This window comes from Struthio camelus, chromosome 7 (assembly GCF_040807025.1).
Source record: "Struthio camelus isolate bStrCam1 chromosome 7, bStrCam1.hap1, whole genome shotgun sequence".
Lineage (NCBI taxonomy): Eukaryota > Metazoa > Chordata > Aves > Struthioniformes > Struthionidae > Struthio > Struthio camelus.
The window spans coordinates 1,458,422-1,484,124 of NC_090948.1; the positions used below are offsets into that span (position 1 = coordinate 1,458,422).

The 25,703-nt window shown below is 37.4% G+C and overlaps 1 protein-coding gene across 1 annotated transcript in view; it reads left to right on the forward strand.

The window, feature by feature from the left end:
• Nucleotides 1-23,359, forward strand: part of TCERG1L (transcription elongation regulator 1 like) — a 118,979-nt gene extending 95,620 nt beyond the window's left edge. Inside the window, exons 8-13 of the mRNA XM_068951385.1 lie at nucleotides 773-927; nucleotides 6,817-6,886; nucleotides 9,474-9,609; nucleotides 15,855-15,944; nucleotides 19,112-19,230; nucleotides 22,378-23,359. Of these exons, the coding sequence (XP_068807486.1) occupies nucleotides 773-927; nucleotides 6,817-6,886; nucleotides 9,474-9,609; nucleotides 15,855-15,944; nucleotides 19,112-19,230; nucleotides 22,378-22,534 (727 nt within the window). The 3' untranslated portion in view covers nucleotides 22,535-23,359. The remainder of the gene's footprint in view (nucleotides 1-772; nucleotides 928-6,816; nucleotides 6,887-9,473; nucleotides 9,610-15,854; nucleotides 15,945-19,111; nucleotides 19,231-22,377) is intronic.
• The last annotated feature ends 2,344 nt before the right edge of the window (nucleotides 23,360-25,703 follow it).

Below are 25,703 nucleotides of genomic sequence, written 5' to 3' on the forward strand. Positions count from 1 at the left end.
AGTAACACATTTCTTACATTGAACTGCTTTCTGCACTATATAATTGTACAAAGGTACATTTCTTACAAAGGTAATATATTCTTTATTATATGTATGGGCAAGATCAGCGGTGATGTTTTACCAGTAGTATACAGAAAATTTCAAAGTGTCTTGTGAGAATACTTTGTGGTGATGTAGCATTTTTCATGTTTGCAGTCTTTTACCCAGACCAGACTTCTTATTAAACAGTTTTGTTTCCTACTGTGTTAATAACAATTAAGCACTGGAGAACTTCCGGTAATAAGATTTCCTTCCAGGTATCTATATTTCAGAGAGACTAACATCTTCCCATTATGTGTGCGTGTGCGAGTATAAATCAGACTGCATATATAGTATTTGCTGGTTTTCTTCAGCAGCTATCAAGATTTCTGTGGCTTCCTACTTTCAGAGTTAACATCTTTAAAATATGAAATATATTCTCCTGTGTCTTCTTTTGCTATGAAACACCCCTGTTTTCCTCCTGTCCTGTTTCTTTCTTCCTACCATGATAGAAAATTTGACCTGCTGTTCTTATGGAGTGTTTATACCATTTCTATGGCATTTTATTGACGTGGAAAGAGTTATTCTACTCAAAATAACTTGAATGGGGTAGCAGGGCCTTGTGCAGGTTGTCAGTTTGAAATGAGTCTCACCTATGCGCTGTAAACTAGGCTATGATAAGCTAGCTATGAGTTAATTTCTTGTTCGTAAGTGTATTTGATACTCTCTAAGGATAATTTATCAATTGAAATAGGTGTGTAGTCTGGACTGGAGATGACAGAGTCTTCTTCTTCAACCCTACAATGCAGCTGTCAGTATGGGAGAAACCAGTGGATCTAAAGAATCGTGGCGATATAAATAGAATCATTGAAGACCCACCACATAAACGCAAACTGGAAACTTCAGCAAGTAACTAATGCTGTGATTATTTGCATTTATTTAAACTCAAATGTTAAATGAAACGTGACCACTGAATACATTCAGTGAAAATTTGATAACCATAATTAGAATGATTTTCGTTTTGAGATTTCGTGTATTATGTTAAAACTGATGTTTATTACTAAATATTTGTTTTCACTGCAATGCTAAACTTGAGGATAGAGCACTTTCATTATTTCCAATGAAGAAATAGATGGCTTCTTATTTTGGATGAGTCTTTGATGTATAAAATACATCTTGGAAGACACTGCCTTTTGGTCTTATTACACTTATATTTCCAAGATGTACATTAGGAATGCATCACCATAGTTTTCTTTATCCAAATATCCTATTGACTGTTCTGAGAAAGGAGATGCTCTGTGGTTAGTGATTATTCAGCCAAATTGTAGAGGGGAAAAAAAATCCCAATAGTAAATCTCAAATGAGTGCTACAAGGTTTGATAGAAACATGGCTGCTTCAATCCAAGCGTAGCTCTGCCAATCACCTTTTAGACACTGTGGATTCCTGAGGAGGATATTCTTGGCACTGACTAAAGAATAATTTCCTGATCTACAGCAATACATGTTTAGTGGTTCAAAATGTAGTTTAAAAGAAAGACTATGGCTTTTCACTGGTCCAAAGTCTGCCATCTGGTCCTTCACTAGACAGGCCAATTTACTGAGACAGTTTTTCCAGCCTGATTTTTCCCATGCCCCTCCATTGCATCCACACCCCTTTGCTCCTTGCCACGCTGTCGTTTCAGTCTGCTATCCATCATTTCATAGTTCAGCCCAGGCTTAATTTGTTGGTGACCATCTCAAAGGTTGCCCCAGCATGTCAGCCTGACCTTGCCAGGGTAGTAGTGGCTACATAGCTTGTTCAGCTGTGTTTCTCTCCAAAAATTTTGTTTCACCGGTTGATGTTTACCCGCTTTGCTCTGTTACTGGGAGCTGCTCCGTTCAGTGTGGACGCTTCTTCTGTTTCCCAGCTCCTTCCACTGGCATTTGTGTGTCAGTAAGATCTGCTGTTGTGAGGAGTCATCCGAATCTGTGCCAGCCTTTGGAAATCCTGTTTGTTTTGATGAGCAGTTTATGCCGGGGGATTCTTACTTGGAGCAAACACAAATATTTTACTTAACAGTAGTTTCACTGGAGAACCTCCTTCAGCTGATAGCTATTCTTCAGTGGCAAGATCTAGAAATATGGAGGGGGAAATGAGATGTGACCTTCATTATTATTTAAAAGTGTAATATTTTGTAACTAAAAAGAACGTAACGTCTGCAAGTCTCATGAAGTGACGTGTCTTTTACACTCATGCCACTGGGGGCCATAATGTATGCTTTGATATGCAGGCACAGCTTCCAATTAACTCCTGCAAAATAAAAGGTGTGAGTGTGCATTTACAGATTTGAAAGACTATGCTTACAGGTAGATACAAGCGAGTGATCATTAGGATTTATGTTATCATTATTAGACGATTACTGAAGAAATGCTACAGAGAGTGGTTTTCTATTTATGTAGTCCTTATCAACATATAATAGCATTACATTTTTCAATATAAATCTGAATTGTAGGAGGCTTGAAACAAAATCATGTCTTTTTTTAAATGACTTGAGCAAGTTTTGATAAATATCTAATAATTCCAAAGCATATCTGCTGAAGTTCATTCTTCAGGAGAAAAATATAGCATAAATTTTATATTGCAGGATATAGTTAAAGATCAATGAATTACTAGCTGGGGGCATGACAAGCAAAAAGAAGACTAAGGGTCATCATTCACGATCTATCATTAATTATTGAGAAGGAGCTAAGGCCACTGCTGATACATGTCATTTCTAAAGTTTATTTTTTATTCTGCATTCTATCCTTTATATTCTATTATGTATGTGTACTATTAAGACTTGACTCATACACCAGGCTCTTTATGACTATGGTTTTCATTGGTGCTAATCGTCTTCATCTTCTTTAATATAATTAGGACTTGTGGTTGCTCAGTATTTGAGACTATCAGGTTATAATTACTGTATATTAGCTGGTGAGGTCAAAGGAATTATTTGATACTATTGCTCTTAGCTTGTAATCTCGGGTAAATAAATAAAAGAAATGAGCTGTATGTTTGCAACAATGGTTGCCAAATTTATTTAGTTTAGTTGTTGCTGTGGAGTTTTAATTAGAATTTTTAAATCAAAGGCACAAAAAAAATGTGAGCAAGCATAATTATTCACGGAGTGTTACAGTTTGTCTGTGCATCACTCCACTGAAAGATCAGGTGCATTTATAATTTAGTCATAAGTGAAAAATTACTCATTTATCAATTATTCTGTCTCCACAAAGTATTAGTTCTTAGAGATTTATGAAGGTGTCATGATTCTTTACTAATGGGTTCACATAAGGCCGTTCCTTGCAATCGTAAAGGAGGCTGTCGCCAGAATCGGCGAGCGTGCTTGGAGCCAGGGTGTGATAAGGCACGTACGGAGGCGTTCAGCGCGCTCCGCAGCTGAGGGACGTGGGAGCTCGTCCCCTCTTCTCTGGCTTCAGTGGCGTCACACCAGCCTTGTTTCCCTGCAAGCGCACAGACTGTCAAACTGAATAGATACCTCATTAACAAAATGTAGGGCTAAGGTGGAGGCGGTGTTTCCCGGACTTGCATAGTTTGATCTTCGGTTTTACCAAGTTAGAGCTGTCTAACAGAGTAGTGCAACATATTCTCATTACAGTCATATTTGCTTTTCACTGGTTATCATTACTCCTCTGTATCTTATTGGGATCGTATACTGACCATAATATCCTTTTCTCTTCTCAAAGATTTCCTGAAATGTTTCTTATTACAGTGGAAAAGGCATTTTCATCTACTCAGATTCCTCTCAACTCATGTGGTACCCAAATATATGTCCACGGGGATTTGTGCAGTCAAAGTCATCAATCTGTGCAGGTCATTAGAGTATATAAATGTAGTAGACAAAATGACGACTACAACTTACCCAGCAGGGCCTCAGGAAAGGATTCTGAACTACTGAACAAGAACATCTTGCATTTGCAAGGAATGTATTAAATGTAAGGGCTATATGGAGAATCTAATGTTTGTTCCAGAATTCTGATGTGACTCAAATCATATTTTTCTTCTGATTGATATTGCCCTTCTCCGCAAACTTCTCTGCAGTCCCTCAGGTCTAACAACTAAGCATAGACTTTACTCATTATAGCAAGAGCGAGTACAGCACCATGGAAAAGAATCCCGAGCAAAACTTTTAACCTCTCCGGCCATCTATTTTCACTCCATCATAACTATCAGAATTTCTGCCAGCTTAATGGAAAAAAAAAAAAAAAAAAGATGGTGGGAACACCCAAAAGCTAGTGCAACAGGAATCAGTTGTTACTAAGGGACAGTGACGAGTAGGACAATTAGATATGAAAACCCCTGTAATAGCAAAAAAGCCTCCGGCTGAAAAAAAAGATTTTTTTTCTTTCTTTTTTTTTAAAAAACAGTTTGTCTGGATGTTTAGGCTGAGGAGGTTCTTTTTCCCCCCCAGCTGAATAAAATAAATTTGACATTTTAGATACACAAAACTTCACATTGATTCAAATTTGATCCTGATCCATACTCACAGTTAGTTTTGACTTAGTCCACTCTGTTCCCACAAATATTTTGGATTCATTAGTATTCAGATAAAAATATGAAGTATAGCCCATATAAATATGATACATAAACGCCTAGCCTTAGATGAGAAATATTTATGCTTCGTTTCTTTACAAAATTACGCATCAGATTTTTGTGTGTTGCCAATGGATTGACAATGATTGAAGTCTATTGGTAAAGAGTGGTGTTTTCTTTTTGCTCTGGAAGGTGAACTAGAATTCATTATGTGACTGGAATTAGTTGATTGATTTAATTAATTAGAATTAAGCTTGGCAGACGGTCAGACTGGGCTTGAGCTCAGCTTCATGATTTCATGGCAAGATTACAATCAGGTAATATTCTTCCTCAAGCTTTAAACCAATTTTGCCCCCCTTCCTTTTCAGTCAGTATATAACCTTGCGTAGAGGCCCAATGGTACGCTGCGGTTCAATGGTTTCCTAAGTGGGAGTATAGATATCATTTGCCATGTTTTACCAAGTTTTCTATCGCACTGAAATTTTAAGTGATGATACTAACTCTAATTTTGTTCCATTCAAGACAGAATTCCCACAGTAGTCACTCATGTAAGTAAAGCAAGAAGGATTTGTCTCTCTCCTGCAAGTAGGCTTTCATTTTTCAGAGGAAGAACTTCAGCTAGGTCATGTATGAGCAGAAGGAAATAAACACTAAAACCAAGAGTAGATTTTGTAGAAATAAGATCGTGCTTGCCCACTCATCACCGAACCTAGAGTCATCTTTAAATTCAGTTCTCTTTAAAAAACAACATCAAGTACTCTCTTATTTCCATATTACCATCATCAGGATTTATTGAAGTTAAGATCATTGCTGCCTCCACAGCTTGTTTAACTTCTGATTAATAGCTTTATAATATGCCTATTGAATTATATTCCACCATCTAGGTCTGCAGATTGTTTTTCTTATTTATTTATATTTTTAACTGAGCTTCCCAAAGAAGAATTTAGCAAGAAGTGTTCATGCACTTAATATAGCTAAAAGGTAACATTTGCTGAAAGCGCACTAATATGCAAGTAATTTCCCTAAAATAGGGAAACAGAATGAGATAAGAACTAAGTTATGTCCCATTTGAAATAAAATTTGTGTTAGCCTCAGTGTTGCGAAGATTGGACCAGCACAAATAAGAACTTGAAATTAGGTTATAAGTTTAAAAATAATTACCATTCTCTACTTGTATTAAATTTTTTTCTATTAGATCCCTTGGAGGTGAAATCCTAATCTAACTGAGGTCTAGGAGAGTTTTAATTGACTTCAGTGGACTCAGATTTCACCATATCGAATTGTTCCAAGCAGCTAGCCCATTTTTATCTCCATAAACTGAGTTCAATTTTATATTTATTTTTAACTTTTTTTTCTTTATCTTTTCATAATTTCCTATATAGCCAGACCTGTCTTTATTATGAGTCTAATACCAAAAAGCTCAAGTTTGGTATCCCTGATAGTCCAAAGCCAACCACATACAGGTTGACTTTTATTGTCCCCAGCTAATGTCTGATCTGCTGAAAAATCCCCAACACAAACCAAACAGTGAATGGACATGAATTCTGGCACGTTGTTTGCCTGAATTTTGATGAAATCTGTAGTTTGTATACTTGAAAAAAAAAGATTAGTATTTTAAAATTCCATAAATAAGTATCTGTTCCATATACCTGACGTTCATTCTGAATAACCACACATACCACTTCAAAGTCGTATATGGAAGAGCATCCAGGCAAAAGTATGAGTGGGACATTCCTTGGCAGTTATTGTGGAGCACTGTGAATGTGGAGGTTCTTCATATCCACGTAGCCTTTCTATACTATTCCATTGCATTTCCTTATGTAAGAAGGAAAAATGGGAAAAGAGTGAAGTTCTGATGTGAATTAGGCTATCAAATTATTCAGGCTGTCAGGCCTGAAATGTTTTTGTGGTAACATCTTTGTAGTTACAATTTTAAGGGAGTATCAGGTGAAACAATAACATGATTTAAAAAAAACACATCACAAATGAACAATGAGAAATTTTTCAGAATGAAAATGTTTGTTCTTGTTACTGTCACTTAAGTTTTGATGAAAGCGTTTCTGAGTGTCTGATGAAGATGTATGTTATTTTTAAAACACGCATCGGAGAATAGTAAATACCTGGAGCAGGCACCAAAGATCAGGAAGTGAAAGGTTAATTTGGGGAATTTATATTCCCATTTATTTAGTTCAAATCTAATCACCCTAATTTTATTTATTTTCTTTTAGCAGATAAAAGTGTTAGTTCATGCCCAGGGGATGAAAATGATGATCTTAGCATCAAAACTAAGAGAAATAAGTAAGTTGTAAAGTTTATTTATCCATTTGTAGTGTTGGGAAGCTAAAGTCATCTACAAATAAGTGCAAAGATAAAAAAAAATACTTTCTTATGGATAAAAGTCATCAAACTCCATGATCCTCTAAAATATGTATTTTCCGTAGCCATCATCCATTTTTTGTTATTGTTGATTATACTGAAATTAATGAAAAGATTGAACTGTAAGGATATGTACTTCTATTAAAGACATTGGATGAAAGCTTTAACTCCATTGAAGTCTAGTGCTCCCTCATCCCTGCCAAAATAGCAAAGCAAAAAAAAAAAAATTAAACAGTTTGCTTTTTAAGGAGCACCTTGGAGACATGTCATCCTATTTAACCTCTGGCCAGGTAACTGCAAATACGGTCAGCTGTTCACAAGTGCTGGATCTGCATAAGATAATGATGTGAAATGAAAACAATTGCCGGTAACATAAATTCGTATGGCCACTATGTTACGAATTTTGGGTTATTTTGACCAGTTAACACAAAAATATCTGTATTTTCAAGGTGGATGTTATGAAGATAATTCTATTCTCTCTTATTCTCTCTTATTCTTATCTTATTGGATAATTCTGTTGACATCCCTAGCATTTCCATGCATTTATATTAATTATGAAGGAAGAATCGGATACTATGAGATAAATACTCGTTTTATTGAAATCAGTGGGGTCTAACTACTGCCATAAACTGTTAGCTGTAGTCCAATATTAATACATTTAAACAAGCATTTAGACTGTAGTTCCTTAATAATAGGTCAGTTTATTTTAAAAATGAGTCATTTTCAAGGTCTATCTATGAACTTCTACATTTTGCTATTGTTTCACTGAGGGGTAATTAGACTATTTAAAAATACTTCGGTCAAATTCTTACCTAGGCAATGCTCTAATAGTACTAAATACAAAAGAAACAAATCTTCAGAGAAACTTAGGTTTTCTAGGTTTTCTTCACAGAATCACAGAAGAGTTGAGGTTGATGGGGACCTCTGGAGATGATCTGGTCGAAGCCCTGCTCAAGCAGGGTCCGCTGGAGCAGGTTGCCCAGGACCGTGTCCAGCTGGGACTGAATATCTGCAAGGGTGGAGACCCCACAACCTCTCTGGGCAACCTGCTCCAGTGCTTGACCACCCTCAGAGTAAAAAAGTTTTTTCTTATGTTTAGATGGAATTTCTTGTATTTCAGCTTGTCCTCATTGCCTCTTGTCTTGTCACCAGATATGTGGATTTTAAAAGCAATATTACAATATTATTATAAACAGTATTACATCATTACTGTCCTATCTGTTTTGAGATCTGTGGGCTTCCAAAATTGTGATAGTAGAAAACGAAGAGCAGGCTGTGTATGTGTGTCCTTTTGACTGCGAAGTCAGATAGTTCGTTGTATTCCTTCGGCTACAGATTATTGTATTATTTGGCTAAAGAATATTTTATTTTTTATTGTAATTCTTAGCATGAGAAAAAAGAAAGTCTGTATGATTTGCAGCATCATTTTCAATTAACCGTACTGAAGGAAAGAGGGTCTCTCCTCATGATTAAATGATGGAGTAGTGTTCTATATTTCTCTAAGTTTCACCTTGACAAAGCCTTTTGTGCACACTAAAAATTGGATTGGATATTTCGTGGATCATATTACAGAATTAAAATTGCTAATACAATAAAAAGTCACTATCATTCTGTGAAGAATAACAATTTGATATCTTTCAAATCACTAATATAATATAATTTTAGATAAATTTAAGAGTAATGTAATTACTCATAGACAGAAGGCAATATGTTGGGATTCATATTACACACTGATGTGATTCACTTTCTTGGACGCAAATTTTGACTTTCATATCATAGAACTCCCTGGAAGTAGAAAAGTGTTTTCACGTCAAAAACTCAAACAGAAGTATTGTTTAGTATTAGTGAAAATTGCATTGCTAAAAATGCAGCCCTTCCTCGTAAGATGCTAAAAATCAATATGCCTTATTTTCGTTGTCCTGATTTGAACATTGTGGTCATTTCCAGACTCCTGATCTTTAATTTTTTGTTCGAGTTGAGTAAAGCTTGAATCCCTTCATTGCTCAAAGTACTAAGAAACAATAGGGGGGACCCAAATCAGAAGTTCGAATTCCGGAACTGAGTTTGCCTAGTTCTTTGAAGTCAAGAAGTTTTGGGGCATAAAAAGAGAGAAAACAAAAGAAAAAAATAACAAGATGAGTTTCTTCAGTGACTCCTTTAAAATCTTCACTCCTTGACAAACATAATATAAACCTGTCACTTTTCTGTAGCTTGAAACATAGGGTAGTATTTCACTGTTCAGTTATGCTCTTTGATCGTACAGATATACCGTACTTCGACATAAAGAGTTGTCATATTCTCTGGGAAGGACCCTCAAGAAAACTCCAGTTTAATAACTAACTGCCGATTTGGGGAGCTCATTAGCTGTCTGTGTCTGCTGACACTGAGTCTGCTTCGGGCAAACAGAGAAATCCTACGTTCCTGCAGAATTTTCCGGAGAAAGTAGAGGGTTAAAATGCACTCCCAAGTTTACAATTACTGAACTGTTTTCTCTCTTTCCTTGATAAAGAACAGAAGATTCCCAAATTGCTGACCAGAGGAAGGATGATGCAGAGGAGAAAAATGTGAAAACCTCAGCCCATCAGATTATGCTTCCTCTAGAAGAACGCATTACCCATTTCCGTGATATGCTTCTGGAAAGAGGGGTAAGAAATAAGATTACATTATTTGAAACATCTCTTTTATGAAAATATGGCGCCATATATGGTAACTACAGAAATCATTTTGTAATTATAAATTAGCAGTCAAATAAACAATTACTGGAGGGGGGGGGTCTATTACCCATGTTACTTTACTGTATTTCTCAGTTCTTGTGAATATTATCTTGTTACTGGTATGTGAATAAAGGAGAAATTTGCAACAATTCATAAAATTGCATACACTGCAATTTAAAATAAGTTAGAAAAAACAGATTTTTCTGAGTATTCTCACACTGGCAATATTGTAATAGAATTGAGGTTTATTTTGGAGTATTGGCTTCTAAGGAGCCAAGGTAAAAAATGCATTATATGGCACTGCCATAAAAGCATTTATTTAAAAATATTTTCTTGATGTCATGTCCAAAAATGTTAGGTTTATATGGCTATTTAGATATCTTCTGATGCCAGGCAGTAATATATGGCCATCCAGAACACTACTCACTTTTTAAGTGTAACTTTAAATAAATTCATACACACACGTACACACATAACCAAAAATGGGACTCTTTCCAGCTCAGAGTAGTGGCTCAGTAGTATGTGAAGGAACTTGGTCGCGAGAGATGATGAACAGAGGAAGAAAAATGCTTCTTGTGTGTCACCTGAAGGACAGCCCAAGACTGAGAAATAGTCCTTGCAAGCTCTGCTCTTGTTAACTTGGGAAAGATTTCATCACTGTCAGCTCCCCTGATCCCAGCAGTGGAAAACCAAATTCCCCACTATTCATCTCCAAAGATGAAAGGCCTACACTTCCACTCTATTAAGAAAGGTGATCCTGGAGTCACACATGGATTAAGAAAACTTGCTTTTTTCCTTGGACTTTCTCACTTTGTTGAGAAAACCTGGCGATTCCAGTTGATGCAGAAGTGCAGAAGGTGGAGTAACTGCCTAGGACCCTCTGAGGTTTTTATTCAAACTTGTAAAAGAAAACAATCCATCTCACTGCAGCCAGCCAGGCGAGAACACCTTGAGGCATGGGTCCCCGGTGCCGTCCTGCTGGTGGCTGAGTTCGGAGCAATCCTTCGGACTAGTTAGCTGATACCAGAGTTATTTTAGCCATTTTACCATGACCTAATGAAGATTAAGAGTAGGGAGATGAAGCATAAATTCAGTTTGCAAATAGACCACATCAGTGCTGTGAGCCTCATGACCAACAGTCAAATATGAATTACAAATCATAGGAATGGCATCCAGTGACTGATTTTGTAAAGCGCTTCGGCCTGATTTTTTGCTTTCCGCAAGTAGCAGTTATAAACCTGTGCTGAACTGGCCTCATGAAGATTACCATCAATATAAGGAATTTTGGAGACAGTTATCTGAAGACATAAAATCACCTCTGCAAAAATCCATCTCACTGCGTCCCTTCTCTTTCCAGAGAGCTAATGATTTTGTGCATGAACATTATGAAATTAATGCAAAGAACACATTTAGGACCTGATCCTGCAAATGTAAATAGGTGTATAATGGACTCGCGTAAGCAGATTTTACACCTCCCTCCAGTGCCGTCAAAACATATTTTCCATAGAAGTCTATGTAATTTCCATTAAAAAAATTCAAGGTGGCTGTTAGGCAATAAAACATGTAATGTTTACCATTAGTACTCAGTAGACTTTAGAGGCCTATAGTTAGAGATGTGGATGTCAGAAGCTTAACTATCTTCAGGCTAGAACTATTATATAAATGTATCTTTTTGGTGATGCTTGAAAAAATGCAAAGTTCCATAGGTGAAGACTGACTGAAGGCTTCTGTTAATATATTTAAGTCGTGGGAATATAAGTCAAAATTTGAAGGTATGAGGGATATTCTATAATATGATTCTCTAAGTATAAGATTCAGACTAGCTTGTAAAATAAGAAATTCACTGAATTTACTGTTTGTTTTTGCTGTTGTGTAAAAAGCATATAGATGATAGGCTATTCTATGTCTTTAGCCCAAAGCATTTGTTTAATATCCAGACAAGATGATAGTTAGTCCCAGCTGGCTGTCATTCTTTGAGATGTAGTGAGGCCATTAGTGTTATTTTAAACCGATTATTTAAATGAGTGGCTCCTGCCGTTTTCTCATAATGTTATTATTTCCCAGAAGGTACCTGAAAGCATTACCAAGTACCTTAACTAGATAAAGCTCTTTCACTTAGTTCTGAGCCTTCTATTTGTGAACCGTACATAGAAGATATATAAACAAAATATATTCATTGTAACATAAAAATAAAACATGGTTTTGTTGTAGCACCGAGACAATAGCACTGTTCTTAAGTCATTGGCAAGATTTCCTACGTAGAAATGAAATTTCCGATATGATCCTCCTTTAAATTTCTTTCTGATTGCTTTACATTGCTTTGCATTCAAGGTATAAAGGCTTTTCAGGATATAACTTTATGTGGCTAACAAAATAAAAAATTAATAGTTTTGCCTTCTTTATATTGGAAAGCATAAGAAAAAAAGTGAGGGGGGAAGGGACTCAAACCCCCGCCTGCCAGTTTCAAGACAATTCTTACAGGCTAGACAGTATCCTGAAGAATAAAAATTTCAAATTCGGCAGGCTACAGCTCTAAAGTCAGACTTCGGCTCCTTCTTTAGGGCCTTAACCTAGTGGTCTTCAGTGACAATATTGCCACTGGAAGGGAGCAGCCTTCGAGGCCCCTAGCACCCCGTGGGCACTGTCCGCTGAACCCTAGACCCTCTGCGAGCCCCGCGGCAATACTGTAACGCTGCATAAACTGGAGCAGTCCTGGAGCTACGCTTACAGGAATGTCTACACTTTATTACATACATTTTTTCTTGCTGTGCAAGCTTATGGTACACTTTATGTTTATGTCTGTAAAGGTGAATGGATAGATAAGGGACTTGTAAAGTTTACCGCTAAGTGTTTTTATTTGAAAGGGGAATATTGAAGCAGTCCTTGAAGAGGATAGAGTTCAGATGCACACACCTTTACTGTAACTCAACTTTTCCCGGATTCAGGATTTCAAAGTCTGCTGAACAGCACTTCCTGACAAGCACAAAGATGATCTTGTCTGTGAATTAAGTTTTGGCAGGGGTGTGAAGGGTTAATTTATATATTACTTTCTTTTTTTGTAAACAAAGAGGTGTATTGATAAGTGGAGTTAGATTCTAAGCTGCTTTAATCATGGTGTAGATGCGCTGTGGACTTACTGCTGTGGTCATGCAGTAACAGCATGTAACTCACTTAGGTCTCAAAACACTTTGCCAAATAAATGAATAAACAAACAGGCTAGTTTGATTTTCTTCCTATTTTTCCCCAGCTGCTTTTCCACCTGTTTTTTCAGATCGACCCAGAGAACTCCCTTTCCAGAAGGACAGGCCACATGTGTTGAGGGTCAAACCAGGTGGCGGTGGGAGTGATGAGGGAAGGTTCCCATGGCAGATCGAGAGGTGTAGTTAACAAGTGCATTGTATATGCTCTTAATTTCTCCTTGTCTTCCTACGACATGTGTGGTTGTGACCTTTAGATGCCATAAGATAGCCTCTCTGGCTTCCAGCTGCCAGTCCCTAAGGGCTTGGCTCCTCTGTCATGTCTGCCAGCTCTAGGCAGATGTCTCGATCACCTAGGCTGTCTGAAAATTTGCTAGGTGCCTGTTTTTAGGCAACTGAATCCCACTTTTTAGTATCTTTTAATACAGGTCTTTAATTTGTTTTGGGATGCTGGAAAGTATTTCACAGCCAACAGTAGGTGCTGATACGTGAAGTGGATTTCAGCTCTGCAGACCTTGTAAACTAGGCATGGTTGCCCGTGATAGTAGAAAGTTGGAATCAATGAGCCTTTCTGTCCTCTGTCACTATATTCTTCTTGCTATTTTTTGCATACGTTTTGGTAGCTTGTGCCAGGTGTGGGCATTGTTTTTCACCAGAACAAAGATTCATTAAAACCATGAGTTTTATACTGTTGAAGGTAAATGGATCTAGTGTAAATATCAGATACTTCACCTTTCTTTTCTTATAACTTTTTTTTTTTAAATTGAAGTCCTGGGCGCTTGGGCTTCCAGAGCTAAGAAAAAGTAAAATCAGTTATTCTCATGCCCTTTCACTTCACAGAATCACAGAACAGTTGAGGTTGGAAGGGACCTCTGGAGATCATCTAGTCCAACCCCCCTGCTCAAGCAGGGTCCTCTAGAGCACATTGCCCAGGATCGCGAGGATGCACTTCTAAGCATACTTCTCAAACTCAATATTCATACGCTTTTTTTCACTATACTTTGGATTCAGGTTAAAAGCAGGAGTACAGAACTGAAAAACAAAGTTAAACTCAGCTCTCTGGTCTCTCTTTGGTGTATGTTGATATTGAGCCGCAGAAGTCATTATTTATTCTGTAAGGAGATGCCATTCCCAACACTCCCAATACATTTGTTCAATGGCTGAATGTCACATAGTAATGAAGAAGACCACAATCGAATACTGTTTTGGAGATTAGTCAGACCATTAGTATTTTATATTCATGTATAAAGGTCTAAAATGAATATCCTGAACAGCAGCTGATATGTGTAGCTACAAATAAATTATAAGTAATATCAGTAGCAACATTTTTTTAGGTGTATGTCTGCCATATGTGAAATGTAAACTGCAGAAACTTTCATACAAATGAATGATTATATGGTAAATTGCCTTTACTTTAACTAGCCTTGAGTTCAAACTGGGCTTAGTACTAGGAACAGAGCTGATGTCCAAGAGGGAGTCTAGAAGACATCCTGAGAAAGGCTTCCTAATGCTGATTCTTCTATATGGAAGAGAGTCAGCACTTAGCCACCTGTATGGACAAGGAGGCATTAACATAGATGGCAAGAAGAAAAAAATTGGATGGGACAGCTCTTAGCAGACTTTCCACAGAGTCTGTCTTCAACTTGAATTAAATAGTTTGTGTGATGAAGAGAGAACATCTTTGTCACGGATGATTTTTCAGTACACGCTAGCTAAGTAATACACTTAGTCCAATTTAAAATTGAATATGGGATATCCTATAATTCTGTACTCCTTTATTTGCCCTGCAGATACAATCTGCACTGATACCTAGTCCACAGATAAGTTTTCAGATAAGCTTTTTTCATTCAAGCCATAAAGATTTTTGTTTCAAGATTCATGTATTTTCATGTTCTTTCTCAGTCAATGATTTACTTACGTTGGTATTATTTTACAGCAAGAAAGATTGGTAAGTTATTCAGTTTGCATTCTAAAAGTTAGCGTCCAGCTTCAAAATTTCCTGTCTCCCAGTGCTAACAATTCTAGTAGGAAAGCTAATCTATTTAAGCTCACTTTGCATCATCAGAGCTTTCCTATTTGATTGTTAATTAGTCTATTTTATACTTCACATAATTAATTTTTTTAGTGATTTTATGCTTCTTTGTAATTAGATGAAATATTTTATGTTACTCCAGAGTTTTCTGTAACAGACTAATTAACAGTGATGTTGTGTAAGCTATCAAAGCCAGGCTGGGAATTTAAGCCATATGCTTTCAGAGTGCTGTTTCATAAAACTTCCTGGGCAAAGGTGAAGAAGAAAGTAAGGGACCTTCTCAAATTTGTTTGGCCTCACAATCTTACTTAGCTGGTGATGTTTTTAATATTGGTAAATAGGCTGCGAAAGAAAATACTTGATTGTAACGTAACTGATTGTGGCAGAGTCCAGCCAGGAGTAGTGGAAGGGTAATAATGTTCCAATGCAACAGAATAGGCTACCTGCTTGCCACAGATAGTCCTTACAGTTTGTTCAGCTTACAGAGCTGAAGAGTTTATCTGAGAACATAGAAAAGCTTCCTTATTAGTGTAACATTTTCATTTCATATTATCAGTACAAAAACGATGCATTTAGCTTGCATGAGCCTAAATTGTGGAGGGGGGACTAAAGCTGAGATAATTGCATAACTGGAATTCAAAGCTTCTGTTATACTTACCAAAGGAGATAGTAAAATGGGTGTTTCCATTCCTACTACAGAGTCTTTCCATTAACAGTTGTGGAATGAATGTCTCCTAGATATTCATTCAGACCACCTAGAGCAAATCAATAGTAATAGCGTGGGAGGGCCAGAGCATTGCCAGAAACATTAAAATTCAACTGCCATCTGCCCAAGGCATTCTTTAGAGGGTTCATTAGCTTTCTGACCTACTCTTTGCTTCACCTTGGAACATTTCCTTATTTTAGGTCCTTAATAGAGTTCTTCAATTCAACTTTATACTTCACAGGTCTCAGCATTTTCTACATGGGAAAAAGAGTTACACAAAATAGTATTTGATCCACGCTACCTTCTACTGAATTCTGAAGAACGTAAACAGGTGAGTGTTATCTGTAGTATAGGTTCTGTTTGTCAACAGATGTCTCCCAAATTAACAGTGATAACAAAGTAATTATCTTGGTAGGATAAAAAGAACGGAATAGAATTAAAGCGTCCTTCTTAAATTTGTCCGTGAGACTCATAGCTGAGGTTCTGTTCCTAAGAAGATGCGGTCTCCTTCTTTGAAAAACAGATGGTAGCAAGTGAATTTGCACATAGCAAAGAGAGAGAGTCCCTTAGGTGGTAGGAACAAATCCTACTGAGTCTAGGAAACTCAGCTGCAGAAAGGGTAATGACCATAAGGTAATGTTTCTGCTGTGATTTATATTATATATTGTAGAGGGACTACTTCATTTTTATTACTTAGACTGTTTTCTAGGAGTTGGTAGTATTTATTGCTATATTTTGCAATAACTAAACTTGGTAGACATAAACGGATAGAGCACAGCGGCTCTGCTTGTGTCTGTTTGAAAGGGTATAGCTTTTCTGGCAAGCCGCAAAGGGAAGTAGAGTTTTTACTACCATGGTTATTTGGGCATTAAAAACTATCACTAGGGGTCTAAAAGGACCCCAGGGTCGCAGATTAATCTAAAAATTTTGGAGAGATGCAAGGATGTTGCAGAGGGGGTAAACTCTTTTTACTCTGTAGTTATTTCTGTTCCTTACTAGCTTCTTGTCATCTTGGAGAAGGAAGAATTTGGAATATGGAATTATCAATTTTTGAAATAAGCTAAGGTGAAAAATGAACTTGTTCATATTCCATTGCACTGTGGCCCGTATTGTCTTATTGATTCTCCAGAGAGCTTCCTGTAGGTATTTACTGAGGGACTGCGGACATATATATTTTCATTTACTACCCTTCCAATAAGGTAGTAAGATAAAAAGTAGAATAAAATAATAATGAAATATGGGAATGAAAATGTGAGAGAAACTGGTAGAATGGAAAATCTTGATAAACAAGTTACTGAGGAAGGAGTTTTGTATTTTATTTCAGTGAATCAGCCAAGGACAAAATATAGATCTTGGTCAGTCAGTCAAGACTCATTACTACTTTTGTTTTATCAGCCATGGAAATGATTTAATAAAAATATATAATGAATGTACATAATATAACACAGACCTTTGCTAAAGCATTGCTGACATGGACCTCGTTTGTGGGCTGTATTTAATGCCCAAGGAAAGGGATTATGAAAAGCAAGTTCTCGGCAGTCCTAAACGTAGCAAGCCGTAGTCATGTTGATGTCGGTTCTGAGAGCGACAATAATTCCAGCTCCAAACTAAGGTAGAAGAGGGTGATCATTAGTTGCTGTTCTACAAAACAGGATTAAAAAAATATTAAACTTGGGAGCACGTGCCGGGTATGTAATACATTTTAGCTGCTAAACTTAAAAGTAGTGGATTTATGGACATTTGCTCTAAGCAGTTTAATTTAATTAGACCCCATTTTCCTCTAACAGTAATTTCAGAAGAAAGTTAGACTTGGACAAGAATGGATCACTGATTTAATGGATGCATCTATTTAAGTACAACTAAAATTAGCAGAAAAAATTGTTTAGATACAAGAAAACATTTGACTTGACTAGGCCGACTGTGTGGCCCAAATAGTGAGCATCTGAATACGTTTTGAATTATGTAAACGCACTGATGTTTGGAGGATTTAGAGGTGAATTCTGGCTCACAATGAAAAGTGAGCGAGTGAATGAATGAATGGGTAGCGTGAAAAGAGCAGGGTAGGCATTTTGATTGCATTTTATCTTGCAAGTGTCTCAAGGAATTTTCTCTTGACTTGAACTTCTGTTTGGATGAGTTTGGAGTGCAAACTCCAGTGTTTGTGTGTGTCCTTGCGCTGTCTGAGGAACACAACGAGCTGGTATTGGATATTTGCAGACTGATTTCCTTACTCATCAATATTTCCTAAGGGGTTATTAACTGTGAGAAGATGTTACAGTGTTTAAGTCAAGGAACAGTGAAGGGTAAAGGAGATAATAGGTAAACTAGATAATAAGCTATCTGTTAATTTTGATTTATTATGTTCACGATGATAGATTCACTGATACTAGAAAGGCGAGCAGTAACAGTGTCACCTACTTTATTTCTTCCATTTTTTCCAGTCTGCTCTTACACTCAACTTAAACAGGTACAATATAATAAATGGAGTTTTCCTAGGTCTTCACAGTACTTCTTTTATATCTTTTTTTTTGATGTTTACTTTTCCAGGGCTGTTTCTTCCTTTATCTGCATACCATACTAAGTTTCAGTTTTATTTTGGTTACTTTAGCTTTCATGAAATGTAGATTTGCACTTGTGCATCCTCATGAGTGAAGAGAGAGTGACTGTGGTAGTAATCATACTTGATGCATATACTTTTTGTTGCAACAAGGAAAGGACGGTGAATATGGAAAGCTAATAGCATTTGGAGGAACAGCTCCTTTGGTTCAACGGGTTAGTGTTCCCCACTTCTTAGAGCACCGAACTGACAGGGCCAGATTTATGGTATATAAAAATGTGATTAAAGCAATCGGCAGAACTTCCAGACATACCTAAGTCCTTAACTGCTCTTGATGAAACTGAAAATCCTGATGCTGAGCACCCTCTTGCATATTTAGCTGCCAAGTACTGTTAGAAGTAGGACTGTCAACCTTTCCAAACACATTAATGCTGTTGTGTATGTTTGTACAGAGGATCATGTGTACGCTCATGTTTTGTGGCAACTGAACTGAAAAGTCTTCAGGCTTTTTTTGGGTGACTTACAGAATATTGCTGTTTAGCGTTATCGACGTATTCAAGAATTCAAGCAAGTTGGGAAAGATGCAAGATCCAAACAAGTCTGTTGCATGGATACAAGCTAGAAAGAATAAATAATACTGTCAGCATTAAGATGTGAGCAAGACCAAGTAATCTACACCTAGTTTGGGAAATTTTTATTTATGTTGCACTTTGTGATTGGATGAAGATATTATCTGTCCAAATTTTAGCTTCTTCCAGCTGCTTATTTTATGAAAACAAATGATCAGCCATCCATGAGGCAGCTTCAACCACATGTGAGTCAGGAAATACTGAGTGCAGATAAGAATTGTAGTTCTTGCGATTAAAAACCCTCTGATCAAGCATAAAGACCATAGCATCTTTATTAATAAATGCTGTATCTTGTTTTCCTTTTTTGAAAAGATATTTGAGCAGTTTGTCAAGACCAGGATAAGAGAAGAGTACAAAGAAAAAAAAAATAAACTACTGTTAGCCAAAGAAGAATTTAAAAAGCTTCTTGAAGAGTCCAAGTTATCACCAAGGTATGATATTACCTTATGAAGATTTGTTAGAATGAGTTTTCTCAAATTAGGCTATGCTTTACGGAGTCCTGGAACTCTGTAAAATTGAACATACTCTTTACATCAACTTACTTTATACATCTGTTCTTAAAATGCTCTCTTAGCTGTTTCTTCCTAATGTTTTATAGTTATTTTGTTATATTACTGGGAAAGGGAATATATCATCTCTCTTCCTCTCTTTCCAGTTGTGTGTAATATTTTGCGTAACATTTATTTTATAATATTTTTATAATGCACATGTATTAGTTATATAAAATTAGTACTTGAATGTTAAGTCACATTATTAATATTCAGCATACAGGTATAACTAGTGAGAAACACTTATTTTGGTTTGTCTTTGATGAAAGCGAAACATTATTTAACAAAGTTATTATTAACGCATCAGTAAATTAAAATAAAACCTGTAATGCACTCTTTTTTTTTTTTTTTTTTACTTTTTTTTTTACTTAAGTCATGGATCCAAAATTCCACAAGAGGAAATGCAGTGCTTTGAATAACACTTTTATTTGTAAATTACATGAAAATAAAGAGACGGATGTATTATAATTCTGATTAAATTGTTGAAACTAAGAAATTACAGTTTTCTCTTACTAAAATAGGCAGATAATTGTACAGCACTGTCTGCCTAGACGCAAAGATATAAACAACACATCAGACTGTATGGAAATAATTGTAAGTAAGTTTTTGACAACAAAAGTGAGAATAATCAGGGTTTCTGTAACAGCTAGACACTGTCCCCAGCAGTTATGTTTTCAGTCCGCAAGGGCAAAACCATGCTGGCCTACAGGAACAGAGAGCATTGTATGCCTTAATGTTTGTCTTGAGGTAAATGTGAGAGCCCAAAGTCAGAGAAACTCATCTGCCTGTGGTCATCTCTGGCTTTGTTTTCATACTGCAGTAAGACTCAAATTGGAAAAACAGACCTTTACCGAAGTGACTGTTACAAATCTACACGCTAATTAGAGCACAGATTCAGGCAACAATAAATATTGCAAAATTCATGTGGCAGAGCACAGTCACTCAACGATATCTTTGACGAAGTAAGCAAACAAGGAAGCAGCAACTGAGATGCAAAGTGCCAATATAACGACAGAGATGTGCAGTGTAAATCATCCCAACGTGGGCTCTGTAAACAGAGTAACCAGGCTTGGCACTGCTAAAGTAAACGTGAGTAGGGCCTGGCATGTCTCCAGGATCCTCCATATTCCTGTCTGGATTGACATAGACAGTAAATGATAGAAATTAGATAGGCTCAGAATCCAAACATAAGACATGGTGATGACTGTTTCATTTCTGTCACTATAAGTTTTCCCCACAACAGTTTGATATAACTATCCAGCCTTTGGTTAATCAAGTAAAACTCTGGATCTTTTCATAATTAAACTTTTATAAAGTGTATTCAGTTCTTCTGACTAAATTTTGTGGTAGTCACTCTTTTTACTTACTATGCACTCGTTTATATATAAACTGTTAATGGTCATCCCCTTTCCTGCTTTCATCATCTCCTCCACTGCAAGATGAAACTCATAGGGTCATAGAAAAATTCAGGTTGGATGAACCTGACCTCAGGAGGTCATCTAGTCCAACCTCGTGCTCAGAGCAGGGTCAGACCAGGCTTCTCGGGGCTTCATCCGGTCAGGTCTTCAAGGGTGAAGACGGCATAGCGTCCCTGGGCAGCCTGTCTCCCTGCCTGCCTGTCTTCATCCACATCTGTAAGTCCTCCTGCAGTCACTGAAATACCGTTCTCAGTCGTGGTCTTCTGTCCTGCTCCCTTCTGTCTCCAGCGGCGTTCCACACCACCGAGAGCGCACTCTCATCTCCTCCCTTGCCTCGCTAACCCGTTCTGGCCTCTTCGCTCCGCCTCGTTCCTCCCCTTGGATGAAAGTCAGACGTGCTGGTCCCAGCTTAGACGAGATACTGGCAGGGACTGTTGCTGAAACAGGCTGGCGCCAGGGAGCTGCTGGGACGCAGTTACCACGGCAATTACCCAGCTAGCTGGCGTGAACAGTCAGAGGGACGCCACTTACTGGTCTGTGCACGTGGCTCCTGGTCACCAGAGTGCTACCGCGGGGGGTTCTGCTACCGCGTGCTGCTCTTGAGTGGTTTTGACCCGGGCAGAGACCTGCAGCAGAGCACAGCACAGGAATTTCTGGCCTTCCTATCTCCGTTGCTTTTCTCCACTCCTTCGTTAGCTCTAGTTTTCCATCATTCCTCATAGGAATGTAAATGTAACCTAAAACAAAATGAATCTAAAAACTGCTGCTAGAAAAATGTACAGCCAAGTGATTTTAAAAGTCCAAGAGTTTTTAAAAAATAAAAAAGTTGTTACTGGTCTTTAATTGAATTATGGTACCGCTCTGTGATAATGCCTGGCTCTTCCGCTGCCAAATTCTGGGGGGAGACAGTGGAAATGTACCCCCTCACTGCGTGGGCCAAACATGGTTAGCTGTTTACCTGAGTTAATGAAGGTGTTTGGAAAAAAAATATGACTGAACATTTTTGTTATCAGGTACAGTGTCTGCATTTGATAATGTTGGACCTGACTAGAAGATGCTCAGCTGAAACTCCCTGGGGATTTCAGTTGCATTATTATGCCTATAAATAATCACATTTACAATTAATTTGTTGCCATTTTTAAGAAAGATCAAGCTACTATAGTATTTCTTCAGGTCTCATGTGCTACTGATAGTCAAAATGCATTTGTTTAATTAGTTACTTACTGGTGTTTTTCTACTCCATTAGAGGCTAATCGTTGAAAACCTGGGCACAGGCCACTGACAAGGATAGATTGAGACAGCAGTAACCCGCAGTGGAACAAATACTGTGTTAATGATTGTAAATTGTCTGGTAAATGATCACACAGATTTCTCAAAATCAAAAAGGAAAGTAGCTACTGCAAGGAGATCAAGTGAATGAGAAGCACAAGTAATTTTGGCACTGGTCTTGCTTTCTTTGTCTCAGGGATTGCAGTGATGTTGCTGTAAATGTTTCCCAGGACGCATTCTTATTTTTAGTATCTCTATCAAAAGTTAAACGTGGCATCCAGGTCAAAGAGTCTGAAAATGGATTGACAAAGTTGCAACTTTAAAATGTCTTTCTTTTCTGCAGAACAACGTTTAAAGAGTTTGCAGAGAAATATGGAAGAGATCAGCGGTTTCGACTTGTTCAAAAGAAGAAGGACCAAGAGCATTTTTTCAATCAATTCATACTTATTCTTAAAAAGAGGGACAAAGAAAACAGGATAAGGCTACGGAAAATGAGATAAAAATTCTTGAAATTGGCAATAAATATACAAGTTAATGCTGTGACAGCAGTAGAAATTAAAATGAAGAAAAACGCATTTGGGGTTAGAGTTCCAGCAGCGTAAAGAAGAACCGGATATCCCTGAGAAAAACTCTCTAAATGAAGATTGCTGATCATATATTACAGTTGTGAAGCCAGGTTGTTCTGCGGGAATCTGAAGGATATTTTGTTTTCAAAGAATTAATGTTTCATATTGAAGCTCTCTTTTGTACAACATTCAGAGTTTGATGCATTTCTAATTGCCATGATTGTCAATCCCTTAATTGTTTTAATTATGCAAATTAGTTGTAATATACACAAATTATGAATCCAACGCAGATTTGTAATTAAGCAGAAACAGATGCCATCCATAACGATCTCAAGATATTTTCATCATTTAGGGGAATTATCTAAAGCAATCTTTTGGCAACTTTATGCATTAACATAAATTGTTTGGAAGTACAGTGGTATGCAGGAATTCATTACTCAGTGTTCATATGTCTATGTCCAGTTTTCTGAGTAGTTGTAATAAGATATTGATTGTTAATCATAGTGAAGAGTGTGAAAATCTTGGCATATGTTTCATAGCAAAACTATAAATTTCGGAAATAGCTTTCTAATTACTGTGAATGGTGCTTTCAGGCACGCAGGTGATAGCAACACTTCTCCATAAAAGTTACTATGAAGAAGTTATTTTGTAAAACCATCATGGTATGATTTATGTTATTGTATGTGAAGAGTCTGCATGAGATTTTTTTCTCATCATCTTTGTATAAATAAATATTTAACTTTTTTTAATTAATAAATATTTTAAGCCAATTTTCAGGTTTTTTTTACGTTTCTCAACTCTTGGAAGTATTGGACAGAACAATACAATTCTCAGTTTTTACTCGAGAGGTGATATACCAAAGAGAAACCATAAGTTTCTACCACTCCTGATTTGTATGCAAATTTTCACTAATATCTACTGGAGTTATGAGCGTTTTGAGAGCAGAGCAGCCTATGTGACTGTGACGATAACATAAAGCAGGTGGAGGAAATCAGCACAGCTTCCACTGAATTTCAGTATATTCCTTTTCTTTACACTGCATGAAAAATACGCTATCCTTTTTCTTCTGCCTGTGATCGTAATCATTTTCTCAGTTGTCCTGATTTTTCAGCTGTTACTCATTAGATTTGTAGACTTCTATTTGATAGGAGTGATACCAATATTTCTCCAACTAATGGTAATTTTTCTTTAGATGTATGCTGGGTGTGTTTTAATCAAGCGTATTTTCTAATGCTTTGAAAAAGTGAACTCAAAATAATTCAAACGAGCGCTTAACATAAGACATATTTTAGAACTTGTGTAGAGTGCCAAAGCTCCCAAACAATTTTAGTGAAAACTGTTCATGTTTTCCATGTTTCCATGTTTGCTTGGGTTTTTTTTTCCTCTCATGCTCATTCTTCTGGCTTTCTTCCACTCTGGTTTCAGAAACGCTTCTGATGAACCTTAGGCTGTAGAGAAGAATGTGATCTACAGTGGATCTATTCCTGTTGCTTCTGAATGGAAAAATTCTCATTTATTTCTACGAGAGCAAGATTTGACCCAAAGTTTATATAGTTATAAGTGAGAAAATATGTTGTAGTGCTAGAATTCTCAGATTAAACAGATGCTGCCAATTTTTGGTCTCATCTCTGAAAGTGAGATTTATTATTTGGATTCATTCAGGAGAGAGTGAGCTGGAGTGCACAGTGGCAGACACAGGTTGATTTTACAAATGTTGCATTGTACAAAGATCCATTGCTGAGAATCACCCCAGGCTGGAGACTTGTCATATCTGCTCCCTCAAGACTTTGTTGTGATGATTATTTTTATATCCCTGGAAGACCCCAGTATGCTTCCACCTGTGTCTACCTCAGAGTCATGCATGGATTATCATGTAGAGACAAATGCAGTTCACTTGCGCGTGTGGTACAGTGAGACAGCAGGAACCTCTCACAAATAAGCAGGTCTTTCAAAAGGTAGACTTCACGGAAGTTTTGCAAAGTCTCCCATCAAAAAAAAGCATATATCGTTTGTTGGGAATGAGTTATTTCTTTTCAGAAACATAGATACTTTTCTATCTGCTCTGGATGCATACTTCAAAAGTGCTTTAGCTGAGATATTTAAGGATAGACAGATATTCATACCATTGCATCACTGGCAAGAGCTGCTTGTAGGCAGTTTTGAATCGTGGTCACCTGTGTTACAATACCATAGGTGATGCAGAGCCTGAGCCTGATGAGAGGACTGCAGGACACTAGAAGAGAAGTGGAGGTCCTAAGGTGGGAGAAAAGTAAAAAAAAGACCCTCAGATTTTTGTTTGTTTGGCCAGCTGAATTCAGTGTGGAAGGGGAAATCACTGTTCTGCCTGGTCACACTAGGAGGGGATAAGCATCGAAGGAGACGAGGTTTACTAAAACTGAAAAACTGCACAAGGACATATCAGAATAAACTGATTTTGATGACTCAGGAGTTAAGTTTCCAAGATGCTCTCTTTACCTTTTAAAACGATGGTAATCAAGAGGAAAATTTCATTACTCCCAACTTGAGTTACCCATTGAGGTTTTTTTTTTTAAGAATGGTTTTAGAAAATAGCAGCCTAGGTGGATTGCTACTAGTTCATTCCAATAATTTTGTTACAAATTTTATTCATCTTCAAATCTTCAGGGACAGCATGTTTTCTAATGCAATCCTGGCGATACCAGTCCTTAGAAGTTGGATTGCACTTGTTTCACGTGATTGCCATCTCACTTTCAAGGACTGGTATCGCCAGGACTGCCTTGCACAGATGGGGTGCAGGAGAAGGATGTTCCCCTGTCCCAGATCGCCGGAATAACGCAGTGGTAAGGGCCGGGTTAGCCTGACTTTGCAGGCTTACCCCTGCCTGCAGCCACTGCTCAGCTCATGAGTGCACCTGGCTCCTAATTGCTCTGCCCTGATCACATCCCAGCAACAAGTTACCTGCCCCTGGGCCAGGGCTTGGAAAAGGGCTGCTCCTAGGCTGCTAGCAAGGGCTGTTTCCCCTTTCTCCCGAGATGATCTGGCCATTAAAAGCAGCAAAAGGTCAAATTATACTAGGCTTTTGAAGCTGGGGGGGGTGGGAGCATGTGTAGTGGGAGATTTTGTG